The 17,416-nt window shown below is 42.6% G+C and overlaps 1 protein-coding gene across 2 annotated transcripts in view; it reads right to left on the minus strand.

The window, feature by feature from the left end:
- reln (reelin) overlaps window positions 1-17,416 on the minus strand; it is a 238,129-nt gene that overhangs the window by 80,752 nt on the left and 139,961 nt on the right. For both annotated transcript variants that reach the window (XM_051656669.1, XM_051656668.1), the window contains exons 17-23: window positions 14,243-14,309; window positions 13,894-14,127; window positions 12,084-12,245; window positions 11,574-11,810; window positions 11,127-11,319; window positions 10,641-10,753; window positions 1,077-1,214 (exon numbers count right to left, since the gene is read on the minus strand). In XM_051656669.1, coding sequence (XP_051512629.1) covers window positions 1,077-1,214; window positions 10,641-10,753; window positions 11,127-11,319; window positions 11,574-11,810; window positions 12,084-12,245; window positions 13,894-14,127; window positions 14,243-14,309 — 1,144 coding nt within the window. The remainder of the gene's footprint in view (window positions 1-1,076; window positions 1,215-10,640; window positions 10,754-11,126; window positions 11,320-11,573; window positions 11,811-12,083; window positions 12,246-13,893; window positions 14,128-14,242; window positions 14,310-17,416) is intronic.

The following is a 17,416-nucleotide window of genomic DNA, read 5'->3' on the forward strand; positions in this document are numbered from 1 at the left end:
GGACACATTCAACATGGCCTTAACAATGCTTATCAGTAAAACAGGGTAGGATATATGCAATAATAAAATACTCAAGACAAGTTTTCTACATATACATCACATTAAAATTGGTTTATTTCCCATTATATATAAATACAAATTAGAGGTCAACCAATTTTGGATTTCGCTGATGTGATAATGTGTTGAAAGTAAGGCAATTAATATGTCAATAGTTTTTAAAATTGGTAGCCTACATTAAATGTTCTTAGTCTTTCCTTCCTGTGATGGGGAGGGCCAGACAGAGGTTACAAGAGTCAAAATTTAATTAAATTCTAGATGCAGTTTATGGTGCAACCAAAATACCAATAACCAAGAAAAATAATAATTAATTAAATAAATAAATAAATAAATAAAGGTCTGTTTCATAGCGGGGAACTTTTAACTTTAAAGGCTGAAATACTCCGTGGACTCTTATTTTGAAATGTATGTGCTTCACTGTTTCTAGCTGCTCATTCAAACAGATAAGGGAAATAAAATGTGCACTCCTACTATAATCTACAACGTATTACAAAATGTACAGTAAACATTGTTATATTTCATCAACATCATAATCAACAGGTGATCATTTCTGATAGTTTGTCATAAATTCCGATATGCCCTAATAATTGCGAACTGCTCTGCAAAAGCTGAAAACGCTCACAAGCCCCCCACCCCTTATTTAAGATTGAATTAAATCTTATTCTTTTGAAGTTTGATAATCACATTAGGTCATATCAGGATTCCTGTCTTTCTGCCTCCAAATTTAAGACCTGTATAAATGATAATTAAGACTTGTTGTATCATTTAAGATATTTAAGACTTTTTATGACCTTAAATTTTGGAAAACTGAATTTAAGACATTTTAAGACTTTTTAAGGATCCGCAGGAACTCTGATTAAATTTAACTAAATCAATTACTAGGATAACCTACATAAACTTCCATGGTCAACCTACAGAGTTGTTTAAATCATTTAAATAAATAAAAAATGTCATGAAAATGTTATTACTGTAGTACAGTGTATTTGCTTTATGTTTCACTGGAAATGTTTTGGACTGACCTGCAGTGACCGTGGTCACACCAGCCATGTCCATGACACATTTGAGGGCACTGCTGTCCGATGTATATGTCATCTAATGCCCACTCATCCTGTTCCTGGTAGTAACTCTGAATCCATCGGAACCGTGTTGCACTCGACCTAAAACCAGAAACAGCATAAAACCAGGGTCATCACACAGCTAGAAGATAGGATATATTTAAGTACTAGAAATACATGTCAGTCAATGAAGTGGCATGAACACAGGACAATACAACAACTATTATATTTTAAATAAAATACTTTGTGACAGAATTCCTGTTACAAAAGATAGTTTGCCTGTGGTACACAGGTTAGGAAAATTAGTAAAAAAAAAAAGAAAAAACTCTCCATTCCTATCCTTAGCATGCAACCCCGTGTACACATATGTGGACGTTGTATTTTGGCTTCGCTATACGCAACGCATAATTTAAATTTACATTTAAACACTCTATCATTTAAGTGTTAAACTTATGACGCACCACGTCACGTGACACAACAGCATGGTTTCGATTTTGGTAAAGTGTTTCTGCGGGCGCAGTGCCAACATAAGTGCCTCTGGTAAGTATTTTCATTGAAACCTGTTTGGTTGTAAAGAGTAGCATCTCTAGTTTCGTTTGATATGCCACTATATATTAACTGTACATTTTCACTTTGATAATAAATGAGTTATTCCAAAAGCCGAAAAATGTTGCTTTCGGAGGTGTGGTGATGAGGGCGTAGCCGAGCGATGTCTGTGGAGAGCGAGGCCGGGAGAGGAAGAATGGTAAGGATGGACACCTGTGGGAAATGATCTCTAACAGCTGTTCTGTGTTACAGTGAGAGCTGGATAGGGATAAGAGGGCAGTCCAGTCCGCCAGAGGAGAGAGAGTGAGACACACAAAGCTGTGTGTGTGCGTGTTCAATATGTGGCTGAAAACACTGTTGTAGATTGAAAAGTGTACATAATAAAGATATCACAGTGGTGCTGAAACCCGGGAATTAGGAGGAATAAAATGGCATCATGGAGTCCTCGCCGCTGGCCTGAAGAATATAAGACCCTCACCAGCATCCACCAAGCCCAACATCAGTCTCTGCTTGAGCTGCATATGGAACAGGAACAGCTGTTCCAGGTGCTAATCCAGGCTTAAGCGGAGGACTGGCAGGTGCTACAGAGCTTGGTTCACCAGGAGGGGTCTTCAGCCATGACCCTGGACCAACCAATGGCCGTACCACACGTCACGTTGACGAAGATGGAACCACAAGACGACCCCGAGGCATTCCTTGAGCTCTTCGAGTGGACGGTGGGAGCATGGAACTGGCCCAGCACTCAGTGGGCAGCCCGCCTTGTGCCGCTGTTGTCTGGGGAAGTCCAACTCACGGCCCATCAACTACCTGTGTCCAACCTCCTGGTGTATTAAGATCTGAAGAAAGCCATCCTGCAACGGGTCAGCCGAAGCCCAGAGCAACAACACCAACACTTCCACTCACTGATGCTCGGCGAACACGGCCGCCCGTTCGCATTTGCTCGACAGCTCCGTGACACCTGCTGAAGGTGGCTGCTGGCTGAAGATTGCGGAGCCGAGGAGATACTCGATCTGGTGGTACTGGAACAGTTCATCGCCCGGCTACCGAAAGGGACAGCGGAGTGAGTCCCAACCGGGGTTGCTGGATGGGGCAGTCCAGCTGGCTGAGGACCACATATCGGCATATTCGGGGGCCAGCGAGCCCTTTTCTTCTTTTCTCTCCCTCTCTCTCTTCTCCCTCCCCCCTTCTTTCCCCCATCCTGTTCCTATTCCCCGGTCCCGTGGACCTTTCAATCCACCAGTTTTCCCAGACCCACTCCACTCTCCCCCACAGGCTGGTGAATCCGCTGCCACGGGTGTGGGTGTTAAGTCTGGGCTGGTCTGTTGGAGCTGCGGGGAGCCTGTGCACTTCCAGGACTGATGCCCCATGATGGAGGTGGAGAAATTGGTCCGGATCCCTGATGTGCCACAGGCCACCCTCAATTGAGCAGGAGCATACTGGATACCTCTGAGTATTAAGGGGGGTACATACCAAGCCTTGGTGGATTCAGGTTGTAATAAAACCTCCATTCACCAAACCTTGGTTCAATCCCAGGCTTTGGATACAGGTAGGCGGGTGAAGGTAAGGTGTGTGCATGGTGATATCCAAAATTACCCTGTAGTGACGGTCATTATTCAATTTTGGGGACAAAAGCATAGTGTTGAGGCAGTGGTTAGTCTCTGCCTCTCCCATCCACTAATTTTGGGTATGAATTGGCTGGAATTTACAACTATTGAGGGGAATATGTGTGGATGGGTCCTGCGACAAAGTGTATCAATGTGTGGTGTGCGATTCGCTGGCTGGGTAGGTGGTGCCAGGGCCATCTATGTCAGCTCCACATCAGGAGTACATGAGAGAGGGGGTGTCTCAGCTTCCCCAGCCCTTAGAGGATTCCCTGCAGGGGATTTCCCTCTGGAGCAGATGTGAGATGAGACCCTTAGGCATGCCTTTGACCAAGTGAAAGTGATTGATGGTCAATGCCTCCAGCCAGACATTGCACTCGCATATCCATATTTTTCAATTATTAAGGATCAGTTGTATAGAGTAACGTAGGACACTCAGACAAAGGAGGATACAACCCAATTGTTAATACCACGAAGCCAGCTCATTATAATACGAAGGTGGATCATTTGGGGCAGGCAAAAACACTGAACCATCTAATGGCCCGTTTCTATTGGCTGGGCATTTGCGGGGATGTTCACAGGTGGTTTGCGGCATGCAGTGAATGTCAGCTGTGAATCCGCCGGCCACACCAAGATCGCCATTGCGCCCATTTCCGTTGATCGAGGTCCCCTTCGAAAGAAAGGGTATGGACCTTGTCAGGCCATTAGAGCGGACAGCACATAGGCATCATTTTGTGCTGGTTCTGGTAGACTCAAAAGCAATATCCAGAAGAAGTACCACTGCGCAACATTTCAGCGTGAAGTGTTGCAGAGGCACTCTTCAGAATAATCTCCCAAGTGGGGATTCCGAAAGAAATCCTCACTGATCAGGGCACTATGTTTATGTCATGTACACTGCGTGAACTGTACAAATTATTGGGGATTAAATCAATTCGGATCAGTGTTTACCACCCCCAAACGGATGGCTTGGTCTAACGATTTAATCAGACCTTAAAGAATATGATTCGTAAGTTTGTGCACGAAGACGCTCGAAACTGGGACAAGTGGCTCAAGCCCCTATTATATGCAGTGCGAGAGGTCCCGCAAGCCTCCACGGGGTTCTCCCCATTCTAATTACTGTATGGGCATCAACCGTGTGGCATGCTTGATGTCCCACTGGAAAACTGGTAGGAGGGACCTTCAAACAGCAAAAACAAAATTCGATATGTTCTTGACCTAAGAGCAAAACTCCACACACTGGGGCAATTAACACAGGATAATTTGCTCCAGGCTCAAGAATGTCAAAGCCGGCTGTATAATAGGAGTACTCGGCTACAGGAATTTACACCGGGAGATAAAGTCCTTGTATTGCTCCCCACATAGCACTCTAAATTACTCGGCAAGTGGCAAGTACCCTTTGAGGTCACACGGCGAGTTGGGGAAATCGATTATGAGGTGAAATTAATGAATAGAGGTGGAGCACATCAGATTTACCACCTCAACCTCCTAAAACTGTGGAGAGATGCAGTCCCTGTGACTATGGCTACAGTGGTTCCAGAGAGGGAGGAGCTTGGACCGGAGGTGAACTTAAAAGCCACTGATTGAGTCATGCCAGTCACTTGTGAAGACCACATCTCACCATTCCAAGTCATGGAGGTTGCCAGGTTGCAAGGAGAATTTTATGACGCGTTCTTGCCTCTTTCTGGTTGTACGAATCACATAGAGCACCATATCGAAACAACCCAAGGGGAAGTGGTACATAGTCGTCCCTACCGATTACCCGAGCACAAAAAAGAAGTGGTTCGGGGAGAATTAAAGGCCATGCTGGATATGGGGTTAATAGAAGAATCCCAGAGTGACTGGGCCAGCCTGGTAGTTTTGGTGCCTAAGAGTGATGGCTCGGCCCGGTTCTGTGTGGATTATAGAAAAGTCAATGCGGTGTCTAAATTTGATGCGTACCCAATGCCTCGGATTGATGAGCTTCTCAATCGGTTAGGCACAGCTCACTTTTATTCGACACTGGATTTAACGAAGGAATATTGGCAGATCCCCTTAACTCCCATGTCCCATGAAAAGACAACATTTTCCACACCGTTCAGATTACACCAATTCGTGATGCTTCTGTTCGGTTTGTTCAGGGCCCCCTACGTTTCGGCGGCTCATGGACAGAATCCTCAGACCACATGCTGCTTATGCACTTGTGGCATCTGAGGGCTGTCCTGAGATCGTTGAGATGGGTGGGACTCACGGAAAACACAAAGAAGTGTGCAATTGGGTGGGTGGAAGTATGGTATCTGGGCTTCCACTTGGGTCATGGGCAGGTGTGGCCCCAAATTGATAAAACCGCAGTGATTGCAGTATGCCCGAGACCTAAGACCAAAAAGGAGGGGAGACATTTCCTGTCGCTGGCTGGTTATTATCGCAGGTTTGTGCTTAATTTTTCGACCGTCACCAGCCCGCCGACCGATCTTACTAAAAAGGGGGTACCAGATCCGGTCCAGTGGACGGAGCTGTGTCAGCAGGTGTTCACGCAGGTGAAAGTTGCACTTTGCGGCAGGCCGTTATTGCACTCTCCTGATTTCTCTCTCCCTTTAATCTTGCAGACGGACGCATTGGACAAGGGGTTGGGAGCAGTACTGTCCCAGATGGTGGAGGGTGAGGAGTGCCCCGTGCTGTACATTAGACGCAAACTCTCATTAAGGGAGACTAAGTACAGCACGGTACAGATAGAGAAGGAGTGTGTGACGAGGAGGAGGGTAGGGCCAGGCCGTGTGTGCACATGCCTGGGCCCCAATCTGGCTAATTAGCCGAGGAGAGGGAAAAAGACGAGATGGATGCGGCTTGTCTTTATCCCTCTCCTCAGCTGATAAGCCCGATTGGGGCCTGGGCTTGCGCACCCCTCACCCTCCGGTACTAACTGCTGGGGTGTGCTTTCACCCTCTGTTTGGACCACGCCCGCTCCAGTGGCTCCATTGCATGAAGGATGCCAAGCTTAAGGCACTTTCCTTGAAGACTGCCCTCCTGACTGCGCTCACTTCCATCAAGAGGGTAGGAGACCTACAAGCGTTCTCTGTCAGCGAAACGTGCCTGGAGTTCGGTCCGGGCTACTCTCACATGATCCTGAGACCCCGACCGGGCTATGTGCCCAAGGTTCCCACGACCCCTTTTAGGGATCAGGTGGTGAACCTGTGAGCACTGCCCCAGGAGGAGGCAGACCCAGCCCTATCATTGCTGTGTCCAGTGCGCGCTTTACACATCTATTTGGATCTCACGCAGAGCTTTAGAATCTCTGAGCAGCTCTTTATCTGCTTTGGTGCACAGTGGAAAGGAAGCGCTGTCTCCAAGCAGAGGATCGCCCACTGGCTCATTGACGCCATAGCTATGGCATATCATGCCCAGGACGTGCTGCCCCGGTAGGGCTACGAGCCTATTCTACCAGGGGTGTAGCGGCCTCCTGGGCCCTGGCCAGGGGTGCCTCTCTAACAGACATTTGCAGAGCAGCAGGCTGGGCAACACCCAACACCTTTGCAAGGTTCTACAACCTCCGGGTGGAACCGGTTTCATCCCAGGTAGTGGCACACAATACAAGTGGATAAGCCCGGGATAGTCGAGTTTTCAAAGAGACTCGCTGCCGGCCCAGTACACGTGCTAACTAAGAGCCCTGTTCTGGGGTAGGTGCTCCACATGTGCCGGTTCCCTGTAAGGTAACCCCATGCGATGTATATTTTCCGCTAATTCATTTCCCTGTTGGCAAACTGCATCTTCCTTGGGCAGAGCCCCTCTGCCCCAGTCTCCATGTTTGTAGTAACTCCTCCCCCATTGGGTAGGATCTACCTTGAGACTCTCCACTTGGTCGTCAAGACCATGTGACTTATTTTTACACTTAAATACCCCCCCCTCTGTTTGGGCGAAGTGTGGTCTCCGCGGTGTCCTCCCCTTGGGAGGGACACCCCCTGACTAGACCTGGCGGCCCAATTGGATAATCCCCCTTCTTTTTTAGGGAGTGGAAAAAAGAAAGGGAAAAGAGGCCACGACTGGGTTAGCCTGTCTCTATCCTTTGGGTAATCGACTTGTCCCCAAAGGGCCGTTCGACACTCTAACTAACTATGTTGGGGGAAGTTACGTGTCAGCCTGGTGTGCTGGATACGAGGCACGCAGTGATCTGCCCGTCACACACCGCCAGTTCACGTAACACAGTTCAGCCAGTTGTGGCATTTCGTATAGGGACCCCTAGTGTCACTACATCGACACAACGTCAAGTGAGTGACAGATAGGGAACGTCTTGGTTACTTGCGTAACCTCCGTTCCCTGATGGAGGGAACGAGACGTTGTGTCCCTCCTGCCACAACGCAGAACTACCTGCTGAAATGGCCGGACCTTATCTCAGCTCCTCAGCATAAAACCTGAATGAGTGGTTGCGTACCAGCTCCTTTTATACCCGTATGTCCGGGGCAGTGGCATGCAAATACCACTTGCCAATTTTCATTGGCCTTTTATCAAAGACCAGAGGTGTGTTGGGCTCCCAAGAGTGACCCCTAGTGTCACTACATCAACACAACGTCTTGTTCCCTCCATCGGGAACGGAGGTTACGCAAGTAACCAAGACGTTAATTTTTGTCAAGGTCCTTAACTAAAAAAAAAAATGTTTCTCCAATTACTAAATCGACATTTTAACTTAATACCTGCACTAATACGCTACATGCATCAACATAAAGTGCACTTCAAACTCATCTCAACATATTCAATATTCGGAAGCTGTACCTCACTATAGAAGGAATAACCTTGATATTAGAATGCATACGAGAAGGGATGTTGTGATAATGCTGCTTGGGTATTTTAATTACACATGGAAATCCCACATGAACACCCCAAGCACTTTAGTTATTGTTTCATGTCTGTCCGAATTAGCACTGAGTGCCTGCTTAAAAATGGAAGGGAATGTGTGCAGTTTCGGCTCACCTGCAGCTCTTTCCCTGGGTGATGTCGGCGTAAATGATTAATCATGTATCAATGTATTACTATAACGGCATCTTAATGCCATTAATCAAAGCGCATTATTGACGCTCGTGATAGATTACAGCCGCACGAGAAAACAGGAAGAACTTGTGTGAGCGTTTTAAATAAAGCCTCACGTGCATTATTGACATATATTACCAGTATACAGCACTCGTGTCGAGCGATGTCTGCAAACAGTGCCTGTTTTGTAAACTTCTTTTTACCATCGCTATTTTAATTGACTGCAAAAAAAAAAAAAAAAAAAAAAAAATGTCCCCAGAAAGGAGAAATGCAAGGGGCATCTCTATCAGTGTTTCATTTTCTCCACTTGCCATTTTCAACTACACACAACGCTTGCAGAACAGTGATGTCATCAAGTTGACCCACGTGAAACACAGGTGGAGCGTATCCATTTACAGATCCATTCAGGTGCATTAGCGGAGGTTGTAACTGTGTCTGTTTGACGCTTTGTTTTCTTGACCAAAACTTGTGCCCCAGATGCGTCATTAAACGTGAGGTGAACTGACTGCGGTGCCAATGCTTCCTGAACCATTGGTGGCAAACCGTACGGTTCGGTTTTTTACCAAGAACAATTACACCCCTACTTTATATGGAGTTAAGATGAAAATAAGGTGAATTTCGAACTGTTCTGAGACCAGTGCAGACAGACAGACATGGGAGCATTCTATAGCTTTCTAAAATCTGACCAAAAGTTCAGTTTCAGGCAGCATATTATGTTTGGTCACTCAGTGTGTTTGGCAGATGTGGGACAATGATAATCAGTACATAGATTCAGAACGTATGATGTATAATTTTATTATAACATGGTTGGCAGTGATTGGATGATGCTGGCCATTATTTTGAATAAGAATTATTTATTCAACTTTAATCAGCTGTAATGTCTGTAACGTTTCAAAAACATGAATAGCCAACACTCCTGGACACATAATAAACTATTTGATGAAAAAAATATGACTTTCTATAGCTTGGTTTTATTTAAAATGTCGAAACTTAGTCCCAGTCAATTTTTAGGAAAACTATTTGCTCTAGAATTTTTTTGTATATACAGTGTATATATATATATATATATATATATATATATATATATATATAGCACAATATAAATATATAGATATATAGATATATTTTTATTTATTAATATTATTATTATTTTTTCTTTTGCTTTTTTATTCGGAGCTACTAGTAACAAATCAAAAAGAGAAATGGAAAATGCACACAGCAGTCATGCTCAATTCTCAGGAAGTTATATAAATCAATGAACTTAAGTTTTACTGTTTGTCATTGATTTACTAGAAATTAGTAATTTAAACACAAATCAATTAAAAAAATGTGTCAAAGCATGTTGTATGATCATCAGTTCCATGTTGCTGAGCTCAGGATTAGGAGGGTTGCTTTTGAAATGTATTCCACTACAGATTACAGAATACATGCTGTAAAATGTAATTTGTAACGTATTCCATTAGATTACTCAAGGTCAGTAATGTATTCTAAATACTTTGGATTACTTCTTCAGCACTGGTAGATTTTTTCACTTGTTTTGACTATAAAAACTCTGCCAGTACTGTAAGACAAAATACACATGTTAAAAATACATTCTCTGAAAAACCTAAAAATCTTATGCAGTGTTGTTTCTAAAACAAGATAAATCAAATGCATCTTGTTTTAAGGATTTTTAGATATTTTTACAGGAAAACAATACAAAAATTATTATCAAGAAAAGATTTTTGCCCTAATATCAAAGGTCTTACTAGAAAAAAAAAAATTATGATCTAACGTGAATTTTCTTGATAAAACAATATGATTGTGCCTGGTAATGGCTAGAAATAGCATTTTAGCTTAGCGTAAAGCTGACAATTTACACAAGGTTTATTTCTATTTCTTCTGCTCCAAACGTACTTCAAACTTACTTCTCTGTCTGCTCGTATGAATGTAACACATCATAAGAAAGTGTTTCACCGCTGTTCAAATGCACTTTGGATCACATCATTTATATTTATCAATTTTTCCATCTGAAAGGACTAAATATTAAATTAATCAAATGACAATAAAATGCAAAGTAATCTCTTCAGTAATCAAAATACTTTTTGAATGTAACTGTATTCTAATTACCAATGATTTTTTAAATTGTAACTGTAGTGGAATACAGTTACTTATATTTTGTATTTTAAATACGTAATCCTGTTACATGTATTCCGTTACTCCCCAACCCTGGCTGAGCTCAGTGTGTTTGTTCCAGACTCTGTGTCTCTGTCTGTCTGTCTCTCTGTCTGTGTGTCTGTGTGTGTGTGTGTGTGTGTGTGTGTGTGTGTGTGTGTGTGTGTGTGTGTGTGTGTGTGTGTGTGTGTGTGTGTGTGTGTGTGTGTGTGTGTGTGTGTTCGGGTCTCACCAGGTTTTGTATGGGAGTGGAAGTGTGATCCGTCTCCAGTGTGTAAACTCAGAGGGATGGTACACACTGGAAGCAGTGAACTCTGAGCAGCTTGGCATGCCAGGAAGACAGGCCTATTTCCAACAAACAAAGATATGTTTGCACTCATATATTCTTAAAAACATATATTCTTAAACATAGCTCTGTGCAAAATCTTTGGCAGAAGAAGTAGGAATATTGTGATTTAATTTTTTTACAACTTCAATGGCTTCTACAACACTTAAAAATTATTGATAAATACCAATGTACTTTAAAATATACCATGTTGCTAATAAATGGTCACATTTATATACCATGATATTTCCATGGTACTCCAGGGTACAAAGTGCATGGTTGCATATTAAAACAAAACATGGCATTACCATGGTACATTGTTCAAAAAACATAGTTTTACTATGGTACTTTAAGTGAATTGACTCAAAAGGGTAATTGACCCATAATTCTCACCTCTTTGACAAGATGCCAAGTCAAGCCATGATTGGTAGAAAATTCCAGCCGAACCTGAGTGTCAATGTGAGGGGAGGGTTTGCGTCCACAGCCCATGACCAAAGAGAACTGGATCATATACGATGCTCCGATCTGCATGGATTGTGTCTCCACATACCGAATACTCGAGGCTGAACCATGATCACCTGAGAAACTGAGCAAATATTTACATCAATGTGTTTTGTTGATGTTCTTTTGGTTTATCAATACATCACCCTAAAGGGAAATGCTGATACTGTTTGCATTACAATGTACTGTATTTCAAATTGCAAAAATACTGTCAGTGTTTGGACTGAATAAGGCAATACAAAAGCAACACCAATGGTTACAGGGGAGGGCAGGTGTAAACTGTTAGAATAATGCTGTTTTATACGGCTATTGTGATGTTTGTTGACATTAAGCAGGTACCTGAGGGTCCAGTCATGCTGACAATAAGGCTGAACCTTCCCTAGGTAGAAGCCTAGACTCTGAGTCACATCTAACACATTGCTAAAGTCAAGACTGATGATGTTGAAGAGGACGGAGGTCATGCTGATCTCATCAAGAGCCCAGACATCCTGACCGCGGCCAGAGTGATATGGCTGCCACCAGCGGAACTGGACCCCGAATTTACGGGCACCAGGAGGGAGTTCCACTGAAACAATTCTGAGGGGAAATAAACAATGCAGCTTTACCATCAAACATGCAATGAAGAAGGGGTTAAAAAAAGGCTATATACATACAATACAGTATTTGGGGCAATCACATAACATACTTTTTACTTATGAAAACATACACATGGTGGAAGTCAGACTCCACTGTGGGATGATGCATACTGCTTTTCTTAAATAGGATGATTAAGAAATATAAAATATCTTTAAAAGATATAAAACTTAAAGGCTTTCGCTTGTGTGGGTGAAAGAGTTTTGGATGGTTTACCTGGGCTCGTGGAAGCCCTGATAAGCATAATGCTGCAGCAGCGTCCAGGTGATTCCGTTATCTGAGGAGTAATGCAGCAGAACACCCTCTCCTGGCTGATCTGGTGCAGGACAGGAACTTGAAGTGCTGCGGCTGCCCAGTCTTAGAGTAAACTGTAGATATCTACAAAAGAAAGAACACAAACTGAATGTAAAACGAATGAAAAAATGTGTTGTTTTACAATACTTCATTTTTGTACATCAAGAAGAATCTTTTTGTCTGAAGTAATTCATAATAAGAAAATGTATGCAGTGCTATCCACAACGATCGTGCACTATGTCTTATCCATTTCTTCGAGAGCACTAATTCTAAGCTCAATTTTTATGCCAGTGCAAAGTACAAGTGGGCGTGGGAATGTTTGCACTGTCTCTGTGTAGGCGTGCAAACTATAGGTGTATTGTATGTTAATGAAGTGGCATAAAGCACAATTAGCTATTTTCCTGCTCAGTTCCTGCATTTGCAGTTTGGAGATTCCACCAGCAGGTGGTGATAAAGTTCCTGTCCAAACTCTTAAAATATAGTTGAACATCAAATTATGTCTCTGACAATCACTGTGTAGCCATTTTATCAAACAAAAATGTATAAGATTTGTGTTAAACTTTCAAGAGGTCATGGCTCATTTTCCCCCCACTTATTATTATTATTATTGTTATGTTTATATTTACAATTGTATTTATGATATAATTTGTATTAGTAATTTTCCAGCTGTTGTCGTAGAGGGATTCAAAATTCACTGTAAAAGGTGAAATAAGTTGGAGAGAGTCAAGTTTGGATTTGGGGATGTTGTTATATAAAAAAAATGTTACTACTTTATTTTTATTTATTTTTTTGTTTAGTTTGATGTGCAATTTGAATTTAGAAGTATTTTGGGTTAAAAAAACAACAAAACAAAACATTCAATACTGCAAAATCTAGCAGTAGAAGTGAAGTGCCTGCAAAAAAAAAAAAAAAAAATCCCTCGATCCACAGCCTAACCTGGAAGGCTGATACAATCACTGTTAACAGCTGCCATTATTTGTGTGTTACTTGATCAATATGATTAATAATACTTAAATTGTCTATAATTTAATGGAGCCTACAAATACTGAACCACATTTTCCATACGTACAAATGGAGCATAACACTGCTATAGAAATATGCCTGACATTCAACAGGACGCAGTTAATGCACAAAAGAATGTTTGTCCATATTTCAAAATTCATGCATACAGTCAATTTACACTACCAACTTCTTATGAATGTGTTGTCTTTGTTTATATTGCTGGTCCTTGAGGGAGTATAGGATGTAGACAGTGCAATAACTGCAGAAAAACCAAAGAATTACTATACATTGCACTTGACCCAGCCCATTAGCGCCTTGCATGCAAAATTTTGCCAAACCCACTTGCGCCTAGACTTAGTACATGCTTGCATGAAAATACCAAAACTTAACTGACTGCCCACTGACTTTGCACATATGACTTAAAGCATAAAGTGCTGTGCTTAGTGCTAGTGCTCTTAAAATAGGGACCCCTGTCTTAAATAAGATGTTTAAGACAGGGGGCCCTATCTTATTCCTAAATGTCCCATAAATACCTCTCGATCTTACGTCCCACTCTTATCTGTCCCATATATTGTACAGTATGTTCTTTTATGTATTGCGCAAATGCTCAAGTACAACTTTAAGCATTTTCTCTGCAATACAATTAATTTGTTTACAGTGGTAGTCTTTGTACAAGATTCCTTGCTCTACAAGGGGTGTATGTTTGCACATAAGTTGTGTGTGTATGTACCTGGCCTGTGAACTGTCCAGGGGAGTTGTCATAATGTGTCGTCTGCTGTCTCTGTTGAAGACCAGGGCCTTGCCACTGGCCAAGACCCCACAGGCAAAGCTAACCTCCGCTCCTCGAAGTGAAGAGAAGCTGTGATAGGAGGAGAGCCTGGCGCTGGAGAAACTCTCAGACAGAAATGCAGGAAAGGTCTGAGATGCCAGCTCACATGCTGGACCGCTGAATCCAGGGTCACACCTGAAGAAATAGCAATAAATTCATTCTGAACAGAATACCTCAGGAACACACCTTGAGAAATTTTGTTTTCCACATGGAGTGTTTAACTGCTAATCTGACTGAAGAACGGTCATACTTGCAGCCCGTGCGTGAGCAGTGTCCTCTCCCTGAGCAGAAACGCAAACAGGATGGTCCAACATAAACTGGAACACACACACACACACACACACACACACACACACGCAGTGGTGATGAGTATCTCATTCAGTTGAAAATAGTTCTTTAAACTAAATGCTCTGAGACATATTCCTTTAAAGACCTCATGAAGACCTTCCTGTGTTGATATTTTTCCTATTTAAACAGTTAGGCTGGGGTGGGACATTTCAAATCACTTATCCTTTTTTAATAGACCTAATTCAAAAAAGGCAATTTTTGATTTTTTACATGAATGAAAAGAGGCTGTGAAGAAGAGACAAGCAGTCTCTTCGATGGCATGCACTCTATGAGGCTGTATAAAGCTCCTAAATCACATCTAATTTTACAGAACTTGAGTTTTTATGTAATTAAATTTCTTGGAAAGATTTTATTTTTCCAGTGTTTCTTCAGTGGAATGATCAAAAATATTTTAAACAACAGTACAACTGTCACATCATCTTCTGTCTCTTCTCCTAGCCAGTTCACATGATCCTCATACCCTGAATACTAATCCCTCACTGGACTACAACCCCCATCATGCATTGCCTCTCGCCATTATTTCTCACACCTGTTCATTATTGCTCATTATCTGTGTATTTAAGCCCTGGGGTTCTACCATTCTGTGCAAAGTCTTGCCAGTTCTTTCTTAGTCTGCAATTCTGAACGTTTATTCCTGTTTTGGATTTTTGACCTGTGCCTGTTTATTGTGGATTTTGCCTCTGTATTCCCCATTTTGGATTTGTCTGCCTCACTGGACTGTTTTCTGGTTTTGACCTTTTGCCTGCTTGATCACTCTATTAAACCTGCATATGGATCCTACGTCTGCCTCTCAGTCTGGTTCGTTACAGAAGACTTCGCCTCCAATGAATCCAGCAGATCTGTCTTCTTTACATAAGGCATTTGATGATCAGTCAGAACTACTAGCCTCCCACCACCATCGGCTAGAACAACTCATGGAAGAAGTATTAAGTTATCTACAGGCTGCTTCTCCCATTAGACCTTCAGGCAGTGTGATACTGCTGCACCGGTGACTCCACAACCTGTATCACCTGGCACCCTTTCAGAGTCGCAGTACTTTCGTCCTCCTCACCTGGCTCTTCCAGAAAAATGTAATGGCACTCCAGGTCAGTGTGAGGGTTTTCTGCTGTAATGTTCCATATATATTGCCCAATGCCCTTCCAATTTCCCCAATGAAGCCTCTAAAGTGGGTTTCATTACATCACTACTCACTGGCAGAGCATTAGAGTGGGCAATGGCAGTATGGTTTCAGCGATGTATTAATGATCGCCTGTGTCTGTACTGTGGAGAGCCAGGCCATTTCCTCTCCTCCTGTCCGATCCGCCCTAAATTGGGTGAGTGAAGACGCTGTGTTCCCTCTAGAAAATAAAAGTTTGTGTTGAAGTTCAAATTAGTTCCAGTGCTAACTCTATTTCAGTCAAGCCTCTCATTGACTCAGGAGCTGCTGGAAATTTCATTGATTTTCACATTTGTGAACTACTCTCTATAGTGACAATTCCTTGTGTACCTTCATTGTCTGTTACAGTGCTAGATGGACGACCACTGTACACGGGCACCACTCAACTCTTAACACAACCTGTCTCTCTTACATCAAGAACAGCTTCAACTTTTGGTCACCAACACCCCCTACAATCCTATCGTTCTGGGTTACCCTTGGTTAGCTAAACATGATCCACAAATTTCCTGGGTTAATGGAGAAATTACTAAGTGGCGAGCATCCTGTTTTTCCTCATGCCTCAGAACCATCCTACCAGTAGAACTCAACATCACTAAAGTTACCCCAGTACCTGTACCAGAACCTTCATCCATTCCTGCATGCTACCACGATCTTCTCTCTGTGTTCAGCAAGACCAAAGCCACCCAATTACCACCTCATCACTCGGTTGACTGTGCGATTGACTTCCTTCCAGGCACCATGCCAACTAAAAGCCACATATACCCCCATCCAACCCTGAGACCAAGGCCATGGAGGAGTACATAGAGGAATCTCTTCGCTGTGGGCATATTCGTCCTTCCACTTCTCTCAAAAGATGGAGGTCTTTGTCCTTGCATTGATTACTGTGGACTAAATGCAATCACCATTAAGTTCCCCTATCCTCTTCCTCTGGTTCCCGCTGCCCTAGAACAACGGATACCTTGATTTGCTAGTTGGTGGCAGGTGTTATTAGGGGGAAGGACATTCTCATTCTAGAAAGTATTTAATAAGTCAGTGCTTGAGCATGATGTCATCAATATATTTTCAAATTTCATCTTAGTTTGTATATACAATTAATTTTGCAATACAATTCATTTTCATTTTGTGCTTTTCAAAACACACACTGTTTCAAAGCTGCTTTTCAGAAAGTTCTGCTGTAACAGAAAATGATGCTGTAATGTCTTTATGTCCTGTAAGGGAAAAAATAATTTTCTCGTATTTAACCTTCACTCTAGTTTCACTCTAATTTCTAGTTTCTTTTATCTGTGTTGTTGCATTACTGTGTGTTAGATGTAAGACATCTAAGAGATACCAGACTAACTATACAAGACATAGCCATCTCCAGCTTTGATTGATACTGTCAGCTTAGACAAACCCTTACAACAAGTGAGATGGCATAGGCCAGAAAATCAGTTAGTCATAGTATCAACCTGATATAGTAACATCATGATGGCGCCGCGGATGGCCACCTCGGTGTGGAGCGCTCCTGTTGTTTTTGTTTGTTTGTCCTGTGTTTAGTAATCTCTTTCCAGTCAGTTTTACCAGAGACGAACTGCTGAATATTCGACAGCATATACCAGTCAATCTTTTCCCGGATTTTGAATATTAGGACATTTTGTTTGACATTTTGGTCAGAGGCGTGGCTGTGTTGTTTAAAAAGCTCTAGGAGTCACAGGTGAGGGAGACGAGCGGGCGCGCTGGTCAAGCTCCGATGGCGTGGCTTTTGAACAGCTCTGCCGAGCATTCATCTTGCGAATCTCTGCTCTCTCCCTAACAAAACGGACGAACTACATCTCCTCACCCACACAAACAAGGACTTTTCAACTTCTGCTGCCTCAACTTCTCTCTATTAACTGTAGGCCTTTCTACTTGCCACGGGAGTTTTCCTCGTTTATTCTGGTG

This window comes from Myxocyprinus asiaticus, chromosome 26 (genome assembly GCF_019703515.2).
Source record: "Myxocyprinus asiaticus isolate MX2 ecotype Aquarium Trade chromosome 26, UBuf_Myxa_2, whole genome shotgun sequence".
Classification (NCBI taxonomy): domain Eukaryota; kingdom Metazoa; phylum Chordata; class Actinopteri; order Cypriniformes; family Catostomidae; genus Myxocyprinus; species Myxocyprinus asiaticus.